The sequence below is a fragment of the Ammospiza nelsoni genome, chromosome 10 (genome assembly GCF_027579445.1).
Source record: "Ammospiza nelsoni isolate bAmmNel1 chromosome 10, bAmmNel1.pri, whole genome shotgun sequence".
Classification (NCBI taxonomy): Eukaryota; Metazoa; Chordata; class Aves; order Passeriformes; family Passerellidae; genus Ammospiza; species Ammospiza nelsoni.
This window is the reverse complement of record NC_080642.1, coordinates 26,547,645-26,566,808: the sequence shown is the minus strand read 5'-3', so window position 1 is coordinate 26,566,808 and position 19,164 is coordinate 26,547,645. Positions and strand designations below refer to the sequence as shown.

The window sequence follows — 19,164 nt, the reverse complement described above, 5'->3', positions numbered from 1 at the left end:
CCATGACATGGATGTTGTTGGGTTCTTCTGAAAGCCTTGTGCTCTTAGCTCATGTCTGATAACCTCCAGCAGTTGGAGTTTACTCATGGATACTGAAAACTCTTCCTTTTCATTTTGCAGAAAGAATTCCAGGATTTGAAAGCACAGCTGACATGTACAGCTGAGAAGGAACAAGATTATTTAAAGCAGCTTGTGACTCTGAAAACAGATCTTGAACAAGAGGTGTATGACCATTTTGAAAATATAATATTGAATTAGTTTTGGTGTAATATAGAAGTTTCTTTAATCCACAGTGAAATGAACTATGATTGTTTTCTAATGGAAGTTTTGAACCACATATATGCCATTAATTATATACTTACATTTCTAAATTCCACTTTCTCTATTTGTATATATTCTATGGCATATGTAGTTGTTCCATATCTCTCTGACTTATTTAACAAGAAGAGAAAGTTTCTGAATTCATTGCTAATCTTGCTTTGAACTACATCACCTTTACTAACCATTATATTTATATAAAAGTTGACTCTGATTTTCTTTCCTTCTTCTGTCACCTTTTTACATCTCTCTGACTCTGCTGCAAAGCTTATATTTGTAGATAAAGGCCTGGACTTTTTTTCAGCATGGAATAACACTTGATAATGGGTAAGTTTAATTTAAAAGGAGAATTCAAAATGTATCTTCTTATTCTTCTTGGGCATTTGATTTAAATTAGGTTAAAGAATGAACAGCTAACAGTGTATCTCAGTAAGCTTTCACTAGAGAAAGAACAAACAGCACAAGAGAAAAATGCTGTGGCTGCAAAACTCCAGAAGCTGCAAGAACAACAAGAGGCAAGTTGTAAACTTCCAGCTTTCTTGAAAGGACAACATTCAATTTGACAAATTACTCAGTTTCACAAATTAGATGATGAGCTGCAACATGACTTGGGTCTGTAGAGTACCTGAGCTATTTTTTGTATTTGAATTGGAAAGGAAGTGTATTTACACTTGTGAACAAGGCAGGTCAGTGTGCTTTGGATGTCTTTGAATTGTTTAAGAAGTCACTTTGAATTTTATTTCTTTGCTGACACATGGGTCTTTATTTAGGATAGTAAGAAAGAAGAAGAAAATACAAAGCAGTTAGTTGAAAACCTAGAAGAGGCAAATAGCCAGCTAAGGCAAGTAAAAACAAATAATAATAACTGATATTGTTAAAGGAAGTAGACTCAGTTTGTTCTGTTTAAATGCTGCTTTCTGGGATTTTTTGATTAATGTTTTTCTAGATTACATAGCTAAACAGAAACTATTCAGAATTGCTGTTGGCCAAGTAGAATTTTTCTCAGATTAGAAATACCAATTGCTGCAGGAGCAATGTTTGCCATCATTTTGTATTACACAGTAGGAGCTGTCTTGTTTTGCATTAGACATCTCAGGTGTGAAAGAAATTAAAATGGAAACTGAAGGTTATGGATTAAATGTGACGAGGCAAAACTGGATCAGAGTTACTCTCTGTGTCCCCAGTTCAACAGACAGGCAGCTCCCGTGTTTCACAGCTGCATTGCAATAGTCCAGGTCAGGATGTATCTTCCTTGGGTTCCTGGAACATCTTTTCCTACTTAAAAGAAGTATGGACTGTTCACATATTGACTTACTGGGCATGTTGCTGCATTTTAACAACATTTTCATTGAGCAGCTTATGAAGTTCCCATCAACACCAGCAGCTCTTTTCAGAAAATAAAATCTGGGTTTATTAGAAGTACTGAAAATAAGTTAAAGGCAATAAGGAAATATTTACTAATGCTTGTTAATTTGGCACTTAGAAATCAACTGGAGTCTTTGAAGGAGAAAATGGCAAAGACAGGTGAAGAGATGAAAAGTTCACTGGATGAAAGAGAAGAAAATGTATGTCCTGTGTCATGAAAATATCTCACAGAACCTGCAGGGCGGCATTCAATGTAAAATCTTTGTTGGGGTTTTTTCTGCAAAGCTCTGCCTGGGGGATGTGATCTCTGCCAGAGGTTTCTTCTTTCCCAGCTGCTGCCGGCTGTGCCCTTGTGTGTCCACATGTGAGCCCTGGTATTTCAAAAGACAAGCACAGTCACTGGGATGTTCACTCTGTGCTGGAAGTTTAATATTAAAGATTTGTTTGTTTGTTTTCAGGCAAACAGAGAACCTGCTTTTCTGTTTTTTCATATACCCACTCAGTGATGGATGGGCTCTGGATTAGCTTTTTATATGTAGTGTGAGTTTGAGCTTAAGTAGATTCAAACATTTTTACTTTTCTTTCTATTGGTTCAAAGCAACCTGGGGTTTTTAGCAAATTTCAAAATTTCATTGTAAAAGTCAAAGATTTACAATTTAATTTCAGGTTAAGAGAACTGAGAATGAAATTTCAAGACAGGAAAGCCATTGAAGATTCTAGAAAATAATTGGGAAAATTCATTTTTTCATGGATGTAGGGAACTTCACACAAGAGCATTTTTTAAATTGTGAAGATCTTGGGGTTTTTTTCTTCTTCTTTCTTAACTCCATAACCACTAAAGAACTGGTTCACTCTTATTAATTAACATCTTGTGGTACTTTATGGCTAAAACTCTGATTATTCTAACATGGCAGCTGGTGTTTCAGTCCCATTGGAACAAACCAGACTGGTGCAAGTGCAGGTTTGAGAACATCTACAGGAATTGCTCACATAGGGAGTCATTTGTAGAACTTACTAATTCATGTCTGAAATATCTCTTTCAGATGAATAATTTAAAGAAACAGATGGAAAATAAAACCAAATGCATTGAAGAGTTGCAGCAGGAGGTGTGTAGAGATTTTAAATGTCACAAATACATAAGCACATTATATTTTGGGTTGCCCTTTCAGCAGGTTTGTGTCTGCTGTGATGTCTTTAGATACACCTATGTAATTTAAAAATTCTCCTTTCTTATCCTAACCCTGAGCAAATTAGAGAGTCATCTTAGGGATCACTTGATTTGTTAAATGAGCCTTCATTTGAAAAGAGCAATTACAAAAATAATATCTTTAATAAACTTCTACTCTTTTTCATTTAGTGCATAGTGTTATTTATGTACGTGTATGAGTATCTCAGTTAGAGAGTAGAAAAGAATTCTGCACTGGCACAAACTGTAGTAACTTCACTGTAAAAATAAAGAACTTGTGGTTTTGGTCATGACATCTTCACACCTTCTGTCAGCAGCATCTTAGTTTTAATTCCCATTCTGCACCTCATTTGTTATTCCCTGCTGCTGCTCAGGAGGAGCCTTTCTTAAGGTCATGAAGAAACAGTAATTATCACAGAAATTAGCTGAACATTCATTTGTTTGAAGAATTGTTCTGGAACCTGAGCTAGACAACAGAGAGTTATTTGCTTGATGAAAGCTAGAATTTCTTGATGCAGTTAAACCATGACATAATTCTGTTAACTTATTAAGGTACAAGGCTTGTTTTGTTTAATTTCAACAGAATAAGGTGCTGAAAAAGAAAATTACTGCAGAAAGCAAGAAAAGCAATACTTATGAAGGGAAGGTAGGTTTGAATAACATCATGTAGAAGATGAGGTGAGTGTTTTTAACTCCCAGTGTAAGTAATGATAATACTTGTTAAATACATTCTGAACTGGTTTTTGGATCTGGGATACAGACTTTGCAGGAATGAGCTCATAGTTTTTAGAAGATGCTTCCATTTTTAATCATTGGGCACTGACTATTGGACATTTAAGAGATGGATTCACATTGCAATTAATGATGTTTCCAATCTGTTCCTTTTTTTTTCTTTTGTTGATAGTGGACTGAACAGGGTTCAGCAACCTCATTGTAACAGAAAAGCATTTAAAAGAAATATACATATATATAAAAATATATTACTCTTTTTAGTCTGTTCTTTAAATGTGTTCTGCAGTGGCAATCCCTCTGATGGGAATGTTGTGTCCAGCTTTGGGTACTGCACTTGAAGAAAAGTGGAGTTTTTTGAGGATATTCATATGATAAACTTAAAAGGAAAAACTGTAATCAAAATGCACAGCTGGGAGGAAAATGTACCATAAAACCTGTGAAAATCTGATACAGATTTACAAGAGAGAAAAAACAAACATGTGTTTGTTTTTTCTTGAGGCATTCACAGCATTTAGGGTGAGTGCTTAGGGCAGTCTTCCCCATTGTGCTGTTGCCATTGTTCCTTTGAGTATTTTCTAACTCACTTCAGGCCAAAGTTCAACTCTTTATTAAAAAAAAAACACCTGAACTTTTAAATAGGAAACACTTGAATCATATACCTGAAAAGTAACAGTGTTTGTGCTCAAAAATAAGAGGTAAGAAAAAATCATTAACATAGTAATTCCTAAACAAATAAGAGCAGCAATTCTGCATTCTCCAAAGGTGAATAAATTGCAGTTAGAGATGGAAAATATGAACAAGCAACATAAGGAAGAAGTTGACATCTATCTATAAAAAAGACATAGAAACAAGAAAAGTAAATGAAAATAAACTTTGTGAAGAGGTGAGAGGTGTTAATTTTTACTGCAATTTAATTTTTTTTAATTTAAAATGTTTTTATGAAGCTTTATTGGCCAGAGTCCTTGCTCATATTTCAGTCTTATTAACATAAATGGAACTTGTTGTGAATCCCTGTGAGCAAAGCTTTAGTACATTAGGTGCTTAGGTTGAAGTATTTGAATATGTCTTTGAAAATGAGAACTCCATTAAAAATTCTTTCTTTCAAGATACAGTTCAAAGAAATTCCACCCTTGCTATAAGGTCAGCCCAGTTAAATTAGATTATAACTTCTCCCATATTAGTATTTTTCTGCCCACGCATTTTTTGATGGCAATGCTAAGAAATGTTAGGGCAGAGTGCTTGAAATGGCATTTTGGTTTGCAGTGAGCTTGCCTGCCATGGCTGTACCTTTGATCTTGCCCATTTTACCAATCTGCAGAAAAGATGAGGGATTGCAAAGGGATCTTGAAAGCAAATAAAGCCCAAGTGGGATTGCAAACTTTGTACCACAGGGAGAAGAAGAAATTAAGATTTAAAAGAAATGTATTGCTATGTTGATGAATGAAATGCAATTTATTACTAACAGGTAGAAAAGATGAGGTTGCTTTGTAATGAAACTGCAATGATACAGAGAGAAACTGATGCCAGATATCTTGTCAGCACAAGATAACTGAGATGGTGGCACTGATGGAAAAGCACAAGGTCAGAGATTTTCCTGCTTGCTGTGGTTTGCAATGGGTGATACCATGTCAATACCATGTTTATAACTTGTGACACCACGTTAATGACCTTTCAAAAGCAGAAACAGGCCTGAGTCTGGGAAAAGGAAGCTGAACACATGCTGGACTTTGCATCATCTAAAATCCAATTCATTTGAAGATTTTGAAAAGATTCCTATGGGCAGATAAATTCCAGTCATCTAAACTTCTGGGATTTTTAGATTTTTGTTTTCAGTTCAGGCTTCCTTTGATACCATCTGAATGCAATATTTTCCAGTATCAGTTTGGCCTCTTTCTCAAAGGTTACCTAGTGACTGTCAGCAGTTTAGCCTGACACATTTTAGTTTACCTTTCTATTCCTCATTTTGCAATATCTTTAGCAGATACATTAATAAAGATGGCACAGCTGGCTCTTAGTGCTGAGCACATATTGCTGCACAGAAATAAAGCACTCTCTGCCAGTCCACAAAATAATACTTGAATTGAGCATTTCCTGTTTTACAGTTTCTGCAGAAGCATCAATGAATCTTTTCTTTATGAATCTTAAGAGCCTGGTTTGAAAAAATGATGTTTTAAGACTGGATAACTCTATAATTGTAACATTTAGTCACATGTTTTGAGTTGGTTGTTGGTTTGGTTTTTTTGACACAGAATGAATATGATAAAATGGTTGAAGAAAAAGATGCAGAGTTAAAAGTATGTAAAATGAAACAGCAAAAGCAGTTCTCATCAGAAAGAGCCCTGGTAAGGAGCACTTTGCAATGGTCAATAATTCAGGGAAGGGGCTGATGTCCTTGTGTAGGGGTTTTATACTGGCTAAGTGCAGGCACACACAAAAAAACATTCACTCATTTTTCTTTGCTATTGTTGAGCAGAGGAGGGGAAAGAAAAATTCAAGGACTGAGTTAAGATAAAGATTAGGAGAAAAACACTTTGAGGGTAAAGCAGATTCAAACTTAAATAGTATCAAAAATTATTATTAATAGAATTAAAAGTGAGTAATAAGAGTTAATATAAACCTTTAAAACACCTTTTGTTCCAATCCCTCCCTCTTGCCCACCGTCAGCACAGAGAGACAAAAGATGTGATCTTCAGTCAGTTTGTGACTTCTAAAGATCTTTTTTCAATTTGCTTAGAGTTTCTTTTCCTGCTGTGCTCTGGGGTCTTCCCACCAGAGACATTCTCTGGGAACTTTTCCGGTGTGGTTTGAATTTTTACCAGTAGCAGTCCCACCCAACCTGCTGCAACAGATCTTATTCTGGGCACTAAAAACTCCAAATGTTTCTAAAAATAAATTGGAGTAGCAGTGTGTTTGTGTCTGCTCCTCCAGATAGTGTGTCATGTTCTGACTCCCGACTTTGAATAGGAAACTTTTGTTTTAAATATTTAGATTGTGCCCTTTACCCCTGCTCTCCCAAGGGTTTTAAGGTATTACCTTGAACATTTCTGATCAAGTACCTGTTTCTGACAGTGCTTCAGTCTTTTGTAAACAAGCTAAAGCAAAGCTTCAAGTATAGGGCTGAAAAGCAAATAGAATTATCTTGTGTACCTAATGAGTGTCCCTGTTAATTACTGCCTCACTTGGGACTGTTTTCCTTTTTCTGGGCTGTGCAGAGTTAACCCTGTCCTTTATTTAACAGTTTGTAGGAAAATGAGCTGTCATGTTTGAAAAAGGAACTGTCCTCCCTTAAGGCACAACTGAGAGCAGAAATAGAAGAAAAGGTGGAGTTTTTTATTCCCTGAGCACTGGGGGTGAGAGGTGTGGCCTGGGCTTGTGCTGTGGGAGGAGTTGGATAAGAAATGAAACTGAACAGAAAAACAGTGACTTTGGAATGCTGGGGTTGTGCTAAATCTGGTCATAGATTTGTGTGAACTTTGTAACAGTCTGTGATTATAGATTATATATAAATAAACAAACAACAAAACAAAACTCTCCTTTATTTTTGGTAATTTTAACTGGCTAAAGCAAAAAAGTTCCCTAAACTGCAGGGTTTTTTTCAGTGACTTTTGAATGCTGGGGTTGTACTAAACCTGGTCACATTTTTCATATTTTTGTGTGAACTTTGTAACAGTCTGTGATTATAGACTGTGCTCTGTCATTACACCAAGAAGATTTTTAACAACTGAAATCAAATAAATACTTCCTTGCTGTCACATAACTCTTTTGTAGGAGAATCTTGTAAAAGAGCACTCTGGCAGTATGATTCCTGACAGTGAAAAGAAACACAAGGTAACTTCAACTTTTTAATTGCTTTTAGAATTTGGGAGTGTTTATATGTGTAGAGTCAATTGAAGTGCCATGAGAATTTATTTGCATTCAACAAAAGACATTGGAATGCTTTTGACTTCAAACTTTTTATATTATAGAAAATACAAACTTATGTTCCTAGGACTCCTAAACCTTGTTTAGATCTATATAGTGAATCTATTAATGTAAAAAATAGAAAGTCTCCAAATTATATTCCTAAAATTAAAAAAATAAAAGTAAAAAAAAAAATGTGTTCGTCAGAACAGGAAGTCCCTTGGGCAGTCCAACATTGAAGTTTTGTAACTCCTAACAGTGAATTTTTCTTGTTGCATTTTTCTGCCTGTATTTCTTACTTCTCTGTAGATGATTTTTTTTTCCCCCCTGGGATAAGAAGGGGTTTTAAAGGGTCACACCATTCCATGGAGATATTAGACAGCAGTTTCTGGAAGGGCTCCCAGTGTGTAATTTTTCTTGCTCAGTTGCTGATTTTTTATGTCTCTAGAATTCTTTTACTTAGTCTTACAAGTGTCCATTTGTAAAGGCACTTTTCCTCTATGGAAGAGAAAAAAGCTGATCTAGCTGTAAAAATGGTCAAAGTATCAAAGTAGTCCTGAGTGCAGAGCTCACCCTTCTTCCCTGTCAGGAGTTCACTTGTGGTTTTCACAGTGGAACAATGGAATCCAGCACCATTTTGATGTTATCTGTCTAAAAAAGGACTGCACTGGGCCATTCAATGCTTCTCTGTTTAACTTCTAATGAAAAAACTATTTTAAGTAACACCAATCTTGATGTAGCTATCAATCTTTCTCTGAAAGTTTTTCCTGCAGTTTTGTTTGTTCCCATTTTCTTTGATGTTTGATAGAGTCCAGCGTAGTGGCTACAGTTCAGAATAACCTGAATTTCTGCAGATAAGCATGGAGAACTTAAATACAATGTACAATGAAACTCAGCTCTTCCATAGCTTCCCCTTCATTCTCCTAATTTGGCAACAAAAATAGTATAAAAAATTATATTTCCACCCCACTTTGTTTGGGTCTTTGCTCCATGTTTGGATGGAAAGATCAGAGTTCCACCATTTCTGTCAGGTGAATTCTTGGAAAATCAGACTGTAAACTGGCTTTAGAGTCCATATTTACCCTATAAAATATGATCTAAAAATAGAAACATTTTCTTTCCCAGACATATGTTATAAAGACTCCTCCAAGGGATAAAATGCAGAGTGGAAGAAGCACAAACCTGCCTGCAGAGCAGAGCAGCAGGAAAAAGCAGAAAGTGCTTGTGCAGCTGACACTCAGTCAGACAGCTCTGAGCACACTGACCTCCTGAGAGCCAGAGAACAAATCATGGGCTGAGCAGCTCTTTGTGCTCATTGTTGGGGCTGAGAATGAAATAAAGAGTTTGGGCTTCCACATTCCAGCCAATATTTATGTATATTTTTAATTTATTGGTTCTTTCTGGAATTGTAGTTGTATGTACATAATTAACATTCTTTTTATTGAACTGTTATGCCTCATAATGACAACTTTTCTTTTTCATAATTTAATATCCTTAGGCGGAAAGAAAAAGTAATTTTAATATAGTGTGACTAAGTAACTTTTAATTTAACTTTCAACTTTTAATCATGTAGAGCATAGTCTCGGAAGAAAAAACATTTAAAAATTTGTACAAAGATTATCCACAAGCTTCACAGTTACATTCCACAGCACCAAAAAAGGTATGCTAGCCTTTCCTAAGATTAAAGCAAGCAGTTAATCAGATTGTTTACAGAAACTAAAGGATGGCTTTATTTTCCTTCCCAGAGCCCAGCTCCATGCAGTGTGAAATCTCCAGGCTCTGCTCTGAAACTCAAAACCATGAGGAGGATGCGCCAGGCGGGCTGGACTATGCTCTCCAAAATGGACAGGAAAAGGAAAATTAAAGATAATGTAAAGCTCTTTGCTTAAAATGCAGAAATGCCCAGTGCCCTGGCATTGCTTGCACGGTTGTTCTTCTCTCAGAGTTAGGAATTTGTTGCTTTTTTCTGTCATATTCAGTGTGTTTAATAATTCAAAATGTTGGGACAAAAATGAGCCAATTTTAAATTTTGAAATAAATAGAACTACATAGAAAGTTGTTTCAAAGCTGTTTCTGGCATTATAAACTCTGGTTTTAAAAACTTCTGTTCTTTTACATTTGCTCTGTTTTTCTAAACACATAAATACTTAGTGGAAGAAATGTAGCTGTTAAATCAATGTTCTTTTACCTGAAGTCCTCTTGCTTTTTTCTGCATTTTAATGGCTGTTAGACCTGTCTTTTTAGACTGTTTTGTTTTCAGTATGTTAAAATGGTTTTGAAACTTCTAAAATTTCAGTAGAATTACTTGTATTTAAAAAGATTTCACAAGGAGTAAAATATGCACATTATAAGATTGTGAAAACAATGTTAAGATGCCATTAAATTCTTTATCTGAAATATAAAGTGTGGGACTATTTGTTGTTGCTTTAAATATTTGAACACAGACAGAAATCACCCACCAGCCTTCCTAGGGACCAGCAGAAGTGCAAGGATAGATTAGAACATCTATTTCTGTATTAATCCTTGATTAATCTGCATCAGGGTCTCTGGCTGGTCAGAGTGACCCCGAGAAAAGTTCCAAAGTCTCTTTTCCCAGCCCGGCGCTTGAAGAAGGGGTCAGGGCTCTTCATTTCTCAGTCTCAAGGTTGTTTCATTTATCTTATCTGTAAAAAATTTTCTCCTGCCCTGCCAAGGTCAGCTCAGCGGGACAGTCTGAGGCATTCTGCCTCCCCCGGGGCAGTGTTATGTCTTTATACTACAAACTGCGTGTACAATGTTTACAATTACTTTCCAATACCTATCATCTATGTTAGACAGTGGGCTTTTACTCTAAACCAATCTGTAAGTGCCACCATCACAGCAGAAGAAGAAGGAGAAAGCTGGACACACACAGTTCCCTCCATCTTGCCCCCTGAACCCCCCTACCAGAAACCCCAAAATCTACTTTTTCACCCCGTAATAGCTTCACTAATATGCTACCTAAACTGTTGTGGCTTGCTGATCTTCATAGAAGGTTGGTAACTTGCTCCATGGGTCATAATCAAAACCACAGGGGCATTCTGGGCTCTGTGCCAGCGTCTCTGAGCCCCCTGGCAGGGGTCTGGGCTGCTCAGGACAGCCAGAGGGATGTCCTGGGTCCTGACAAATCTTGGTTTCACAACGACAAACCCTGCTTCAGAGCCTAGACATAACAAGAAAACTACAGGTACATCTTAATCCCCGAGCCCCCTGCCCATCACTGGGGACTCTGGGGGTTTCTCCCCCTGTGCCAGTGTAGGATTGATGGGGGTAGCACGGTCAGGACGCATGGAGATGAGAAATCTCTGCAGCCAGGTCGTGGAACTTGGGGTTTATTGCAAAGGGCCTGGGTGCAGGGCCCTGCTGGGATTTGGGGTTTATTGCAAAGGGCCTGGGTGCAGGGCCCTGCTGGGATTTGGGGTTTATTGCACAGGGCCTGGGTGCAGGGCCCTGCTGGGATTTGGGGTTTATTGCAAAGGGCCTGGGTGCAGGGCCCTGCTGGGATTTGGGGTTTATTGCAGAGGGCCTGGGTGCAGGGCCCTGCTGGGATTTGGGGTTTATTGCAAAGGGCCTGGGTGCAGGGCCCTGCTGGGATTTGGGGTTTATTGCACAGGGCCTGGGTGCAGGGCCCTGCTGGGATTTGGGGTTTATTGCACAGGGCCTGGGTGCAGGGCACTGCTGGGATTTGGGGTTTATTGCACAGGGCCTGGGTGCAGGGCCCTGCTGGGATTTGGGGTTTATTGCACAGGGCCTGGGTGCAGGGCACTGCTGGGATTTGGATTTTACTGCAGAGGGCCTGGGTGCAGGGCCCTGCTTGGAGCTGCAGCCACAGCTCGGAGCAGGCCTAAGAGAAGAGAGGGGGAGAGAGGATGAGAGGGTAAGAGAGTAAAAGCATAAGAGAGTAAAAGGGGTAAGAGCATCAAAGACAAGAGGTAAGAGCAAGAGTAAGAGAGGTAAGAGCTAAGACAGCGAAGTTCCCGTTACAATACAATAAATCTTCTTCAATGTTGAATATTCTGATTCTCACTAACCAATCTAGTACAATATAGAAATCCTACAGCATTTCCATACTGCCTGTAAGAATCACTGCATTACCATACAGGGCTACATTTTAAACCCTAAAAACTCCTCTGTGGACCCCTTCTTGTAGGGGCAGCTCTGACCCTGGGACCTGCCTGCAAGCAGAGGGAATTGTTCCATCAAAAGGGGATTACTTTCAGTGGCCTCACCGTTATTTTCCCGTTGTTCAGTAACTGAGGGATCTCAAAGCTTGCTTTCATTTCAATCTCGCTTATAGTTTCCATATTCTCAAAATCTTTTGCCAGACAATCATATTTGTAAGGCTTTCCTCTTTCGTCTTCCCCAACACCCCAGGCCGTGGGGCAGAGGGGCTGTGAAAGGGGGATCCGGGCTTGGAGCGGGAGGAAGGGGAGGGAGAGGAGAAGCGGAGGAGCAGGAACAGGAGCAGCACGGAGAGAGCAGCCCGAGGAGGAGCAGCAGCCGGGAAGGAGCATTGCGGGGTTCCACGGCGAGCCCGCAGCTCGGCTGGGCCTGGCAGCATCGCATTGCCCCGCGTCCCGCAGGTGAGCGCCGAGGGGAAGCGGCAGCTGCGGGAGGGGTTTTGGGGGGGAAGAGGAGGATTCTGCTGGGGTTTGGACCTTGCCGATTCCGGAGTTGGGAAAAGTGCGTATTGTAGGGCTCTATGCAGATATTTACTGTGGGAATCCATAAAATCAGAGGGGTTTGGGAAAGCTGCAAAAGGCAGGCCTCGGAGACAGCAGAACTGTGAGTAGAGCACAGCCATGAGATAGGTCAGCAGAAAAATTATTTAAACTGTAGAAAAAGCAAGGGCAAATAGAACAATGGCCTGTGTATTAACGCTTGTCTGAATAGCTCTCTAAGCTGCAGAAAGTTTATTTAGCAAGATATTAGGAAAGTTGAAGCTTAAGAATGGAGCTCTGTGCGTTGTGTTTTAAGGCTTACAAGCAGGTATTGTATTCGAAATAAGCAAGCATTGTTTTAAGCAAAGGTACGTGTGCTTATGGTGTGTGAAAAACAGCAATCACTTGTTTTTAAAATTTTAAAAGTTTAATAGTAATAAAATAGTTCTACAAATAGTAATACAATTAGAGTAATAATAATTTGGACAATTTGAACTAGGACAATACGAGACAACAAATATAAAGAGTTACGGACGTCTGGGTACCTTTTTCTGGGCAGCACGAGCCCGAAAAAGGACCCCCGCTAACGAAGATTAACCCTTAAAAACAATAACTCATTGCATATTCATACACCTCATAGATGATGCATAAATTCCATTCAAACATTCAAACACAGGATTCTGTGGTTCTGGTCAGTGTCAGCTTCTTTCTCTGAATCCTAACAGTGCCTTCGAGGCGGGAAGAAGTTCGTTTCTTCTGATAAGAGAGCAATAAATTCTTTTTCTCTGAAAGGTTTAGGTGTCTGTGGCTGCTATCTTGCTGCAAGTCCTTTCTTTAAAAAAGTATCCTACATAGTATCATTTCTATGTTAACAATTTTTATTACCTAAAACTATATTTAACACGGTACTTAAGGGAATTAATACAGCATTACTTTCTAACACAACACATATAATATTCATTTTAATATTTGCAAAAAGCCAATCATAAAATACAGGCATTTTCACATTTACCATATGTATTTTGATGTATTGATCAGTAGTGCTGTATTAACAGTTTAATAATAAATGTAGTCTTGTAATTAAAAGGTAACTTTTGCAGTTAAAAGAAGAACTATGTTAGTGGGGTTTTTTTAAAGAAAGGAATGAGGCACTCGCACCAGATAGCAGCCACAGGACACCTGAATCTTTCAGAGAAAAGAATTTATTGCTGTCTTATCAGAAGAAATGAACTTCTTCCCACCTCAAAGGGGCTGTTAGGATTACAGGGAAGAGGTTGATGATGGCCAGACAGAATCCTGTGTTTGAATGGAATTTATGCATTATGTATGAGGTGTATGAATATGCAGTGGGTTATTGTTTTTAAGGGTTAATCCTTTGCTAACGGGTGTCCTTTTTCGGGCTTGTTCTGCCCAGAAAAAGGTACCCAGACGTCCATAACTCTTTATGTTTGTTGTCTCGTATTGTCCTAATTCAAATTGTCCAAATTATTATTACTCTAATTGTGTTAGTATTTGTAGAACTATTTTATTACTATTAAACTTTTAAAATTTTAAAAACAAGTGATTGGCATTTTTCTCAGGAGTTGAGTCCCAAATATATTTTGGTCGCTGAGAGAGGTATTTTTAATTCATTTGATGAGAGGATATTTTTGGATCTCTCAGGAATGCAAAGGGGAGCAGGGGAAGCGTTGAGTGCCTGGAGTGGAGGTATGCTGGGGAAAGGGGACCCTGGAACACCTGATATAAAATTTCAATGGTCAATCCAAATTTTACTTCTATACTTTTTATTTTAAAGCAAGCAAGCAGCGCTGGGTGGCCGGGGAGTCACTGCTCCATTCACAACACACACAGTTCAGTAAAGTATATATACTGTTTTTAAGCCTACAAAGCAGTTTCTAATGTGCTTGGTTAGTCCAAATGAGCAAATATCAATAAGCTGGGAGCAGTAATTTCATAATATTTCTAGGTGGTCATTGATTGATATCCTTGTAGTTGTCTGGAGGGAGGCCTTGCACTGGTGTCTGCTACATGATTTTGTCAAGTGCATCAAGCTTTTTATTATACAGAAGCTTTTAATTGCTTTGTTGCAATATCTCTTAGCTTTACCCCAACTTCCTCTAATTTATTCTAAGCATCAGTCATCTTGCTACCTCATCTCTTTTGCTCTACTGTACTTCTTTGATTTTGATGCTTTTTTTGGCTGTTTGGTCAGAAAGTTTCAAAAGCTTTCTTTGTGTCTATTTTGGACACAGCAGATAGAAGCATTTGCTGATTCCATTGCCAATTGGCATGAATCACAAAAACAATTTCCACAGAATCAGGGGAGGGTGAGCCCTGGGACCCCCCAAAACCCCCTCAGCATGCCTGAGCAGGACCTGGGAGATGGGGGGATGCCCAGGACCCACAGGCCCCCCAGCAGCTCTGAGAAGAGGGACCCCCATAACCCCAAAGTGAGGACACTGGAAACAGGGAACTCCTGGGAGAGGTTTTTGGACTTCTTGATTTTTGGAGGTATTTCTGGCCACCAGACACCCGGTGACTTCTATAGATGGACTTGGCCAGTGGGACCATCAAAGGCAATGCACTCACATCTTGTTTTTTCCCCAAACCAGGATTTCCCATTCCCAAACCTCATCTGGATGGAGAAGGCTGTGAAGAAGAGGAAGATGCCCCAGGGCACTGAGGCAGGTGAGGAGGAAGTCAGTGCCCCTTTCTCCCTCTCTCCTGCTCCATCTCCCAGCCCAGCACGGCCCCGGCTGCAGCACAGCCCCACTGCTGATGCTGTCCAGCCAGGGATGCACTGGGGGGATCTCCTTCCCCTTCCCTCTGGCACACAGGCAAATCCCATCCTCTCCTTGTCCTTCCTCCTCCAGACAAGGAGCTGAGGATGGAGAGCAGGGCAGACAAATCCCCATGGCAGAACCTCATGGCAGAGGCCATTTTGAGCAGCTCTAGGGCACAGGAATCCAACGGGGAGGAAAAGCCATGGAGATCCCTCAGGAGGAGGGGCTGCAAACCCAGGCCAGGGTGCTCCGAGGAGGAAAGACTCAGCCTGTGCCAGGAAGGCAGCCAGATCTGGCCAGATCTCTGAAGTGGTGGTCCATGAGCAGATTGACAATGGCAAGAAGCCCCACCAGTGCTTGGAATGTGGGAAGAGTTTTGGCAGGAGCAACCACCTGCTCATCCACCAGAGGACCCACACTGGGGAACGGGCCTATGAGTGTGGGCAATGTGGGAAGAACTTCAAGTTCAGCTCCCACCTCATTGTCCACCAGAGGATCCACACCAATGAATGGCCTTATAAATGTGGAGAATGTGGGAAGGGCTTCAGGAGGAGCTCCAGCCTGAAACTCCACCAGATCATCCACACTGGGATACGACTCTTTGTATGTGGGGAATGTGGAAAGGGCTTCCGTGACAGATCCCGCCTGATCATCCACTAGACAATGCACACTAGGGAATGCCCCTACACGTGCTCAGAGTGTGGGAAGACCTTCATTGAGAACTCCAGCCTGATTCTGCACCAGAGGATCCACACTGGGGAGAGGCCCTACAAGTGCAGGTAATGTGGGAAAAGCTTTAGGCAGAGCTGCCATCTGAATGCCCACCAGAGGATCCACACTGGGGAGAGGCCCTACAAGTGCAGGGAATGTGGGAAAAGCTTTAGGCAGAGCTGCCATCTGAATGCCCACCAGAGGATCCACACTGGGGAGAGGCCCTACAAGTGCGGGGAATGTGGGAAAAGCTTCAGTCAGAGCACTAGGCTGATTCTGCACCAGAGGATCCACACTGGGGAGAGGCCCTACAAGTGTGAGGAAGGTGGGAAAAGCTTCAGGCAGAACTCCAGCCTGATTGCCCACCAGAGGATCCTCACTGGGGAGACACCCTATGAGTGTTCTGAGTGTGGGGAGAGGTTTCAGAGCTGATACCGTCTCCTCAAGCATCAGCAGATTCACACAGAATAGAGGCCCTTCTGCTGCCCTGACTGCAGGAAGGGCTTTAAGAAAAACTCTATCCTCGTCACCCACCAGCGGATCCACACTGGGGAGAGGCCCTGAACGTGTTCCAAGTGTGAGAAGAGCTTCTCCCAGAGCTCTACTGTGACTCAACACCAAGGGAGGCAACAGTAAGGGATGCCCTACAGCTGCCCTGTGTGCAGGAAGAGTGTTGCCTTGATTTTTTAAGATTTTTTGAGTCTTCTGATGTCTACATTCTTGTAGCAAACTTTCTCAAACACTTTCTGTAAATAACTTCTTGTTTTGCGTTCTTTCATAGAAGAAGAAAAATTTGATGGACTGTTAGTTTGTCCAGTGTCATTGGAGAGGTGGCACTTTCACCCTCCAATCCATGGTCACTTTTAGAAAACTATAAATGTTGGAGTCAGAAAATAAACTTCCCTTTTCTTTCCCTTGAGAGCAGCAGTGTGCGCTCGTGTTGTTTTGTGTCCTACAGTGACAGGAAGAGCTTTGAGCGCTGCTTCAACTCCATCCCCCGTTGGGGACCCCCACTGGATGGTCCACAGTGACCCTCACTGTGCAGAGACTTGGTCATCCATGGTCCTGGTGATCCATGTTGGGAAGACACCTGGCTGGTGGTCTCCACATCTTCCTGGCTCCCCTTGGGCACTTGGACATGGCCAGAGAAAAATCCATTGGGATGCAAACAGACATCAGAATTTCACAGGGGACAGCATAGTTTTTTACTTTTGACACCAAAAAAGTCTCACCTTTTGCATCCTATCATTCTTCGGGTGGCATCCAGGAACTCCAAATGGTGTTGGAGGTCTTTTCCAACCTGAATCATTCCATGATTCTAATTCTCTCTGGCCCACCGGCATCTTCCACAGCCAAATGGTGATGGACTGGGGCAAAAAACCAGGATTTTGGAGACAATGGAGTGGAAACTCCTCTTAAAAAAGGTTGTTCCTACCCACCCAAGCACATGGATACTCAGCAGCAGGGACACATAAATGCTTTTATTTTGGCCTTTATTTTCTTTCATTTTTCATTATCCTTCACCCAACATTGGGGTAAATATAAAGTCATTTAACTAATACACGGATGGTGACATTGTGGGACCTGCGTGGGGATGTGGTGGGGATGGGGACAAGGACCTGGGTGGGGATGTGGTGGGGATGGGGACAAGGACATGGCTGTGGATGGCGATATTGGGCATGGGGGGTGTCACAGATAGAGATGGTGACATGGGGCTCTATGGCCATGGAGGAGGACATGGGGGACATGGCCATGGATGGCGACACAAGTGACCTAGAGACAAGTCCATGGGTTGACGTGTCCATGCCATGGGGTGTCCCATGGCCAAGGACAACACATCCCCACCACCACCATGATACTGTCCCTTTCATGCTACCATTTATTCCCTGCTCCTCCCCACTGTCACCCCACTGTGAACCCAGCCAGGGACAGGGGTGGCACTTGGGGACACTCCTGTCCCCACTCCAGCACATGCCTGGGGCCAGAGAAGCAGAGAAGGGGTTCAAGGATGATGGGGACCGTTCCTTGCTGTTCTCCGGACTGAACCTCAGAGGACTGAACACCTGGGGTGACACCAACACAGTCACACCGAGGGGACACAGCTGTCACCACCATGGTGACAGGGACACCTCAGAGGGTGGCCCTACCTCAGGCTTGGGCCAGAAGTCAGGATTGTGGTGGGTCCCGTAGATGCTCATCAGGCAGATGACCCCTGGTGGGATGGGAATGGCCACTTTAGGGACAGCAGATGAGGGTGGGTGGTGACACTGGGGACACCCTGGCCATGCCATACCCTTGGGGATGACACGGCCATCACACAGGGGGATGTCCTTGGTGCAGCGCCGGGACACAGCAGTGACAGGAGGGTGCAGCCGCAGGCTCTCCTTGATGCACATGGTGGTGAAGGGCAGCTGGGACAGGTCCTCCCTGGGGACAAGTGGGGTGGCACGTGTCCCCGAGCCACATGACCGGGGTGGCCCTGGGGACGTCTCACCATTCAATGTCTGCAGTGTCCTGGCCAGCCAGGAGCTCCTGGACCTCCTGGCGGCATCGCTCCTGGTGCTCAGGATGGCCGGCCAGGTTGTAGAAGAGCCATGCCAGGCCACTGGCCGTGGTGTCATGGCCTGTGGGGACACTGGGTGAGTGAGGGGACACTGAAGGGCCTCTTCCCCAATGGCACCTGGGAGCTCGTGCTCACCCTCAAACATGAAGGTGTCAGCCTCAGCCGCGATGTCCTCGTCCGACAGGGTGCGGCCATTCTCGTCCTGCAGGGGCAAGGTGAGCCACAGGCCACTGGGGCCACCAGTCTGTGGGCCACCTGGGGCCAAATCCCATCCATGGCCACCACCCTATGGCACCACAATCCCACTGGCCACCAGCTCTATGGTCAATACTGCCCACGGCCACCACTGTTCCCCTGTGGCCACCAGTCTATGCCCAAGCCCCCCATGGCCACCAGCATCCTACTGACCTCTATGGCAAATCCTTCCATGGCCACCACCACTCTTCTTGACCACTTCCATGTTCCATGGCCACCCCCCCAGCCCCACCTTGGTGAGCAGCAGGATGTACTTGCTAGGCCGTCTGCACCAGGGACAATGGGGGGACACTGTGGCCACCAGCATGGATGATAGCAGGACCATTGGGGCCACCAGAATGGCCAGCAGGGACAGTGATTGGAAAGGATGGCCAGTGGGAACCGTGGCAGAGCCAGCACAGCCACCAGGATGGCCAGCAGGTGTGGAGAGTATTATTAATAATTGGTTAGCTGAGAAAGGCCATGCTGACATAATGCCGCTGGTTAAGCTGAGAGAGGGAAGTCAGCAGTCAGTAAGCTGAAAGGAGAAGTCAGCAGTTGGTGACCAATGAGAGGCAAGGACAGAATGCCCTTGCCGCAACATGAGGATAGGGAAGAGAGATTCTTCCTGAGAATGTGTAGAAAGTATCAAAAGTATAACCATAAGAATGCAGAAGTAGGCGTAGTTGCTGA

The 19,164-nt window shown here is 42.3% G+C and overlaps 1 protein-coding gene and 1 pseudogene across 1 annotated transcript; both read left to right on the top strand.

Moving 5' to 3' along the window:
* Positions 1-19,164, top strand: part of LOC132077835 (zinc finger protein 208-like) — a 403,462-nt pseudogene that overhangs the window by 251,580 nt on the left and 132,718 nt on the right.
* On the top strand, positions 301-9,904 carry LOC132077838 (synaptonemal complex protein 1-like). Its single transcript, XM_059479743.1, is given in 17 exon segments — positions 301-645; positions 2,727-2,789; positions 3,453-3,515; positions 4,364-4,426; positions 4,428-4,484; positions 5,067-5,126; positions 5,129-5,182; positions 5,851-5,943; positions 6,847-6,921; positions 7,370-7,429; positions 7,567-7,697; positions 7,897-7,908; positions 8,070-8,103; positions 8,609-8,729; positions 8,732-8,775; positions 9,075-9,161; positions 9,247-9,904. Coding segments are annotated over 16 exon segments (1,161 nt in total). The 5' UTR covers positions 301-645; the 3' UTR covers positions 9,391-9,904.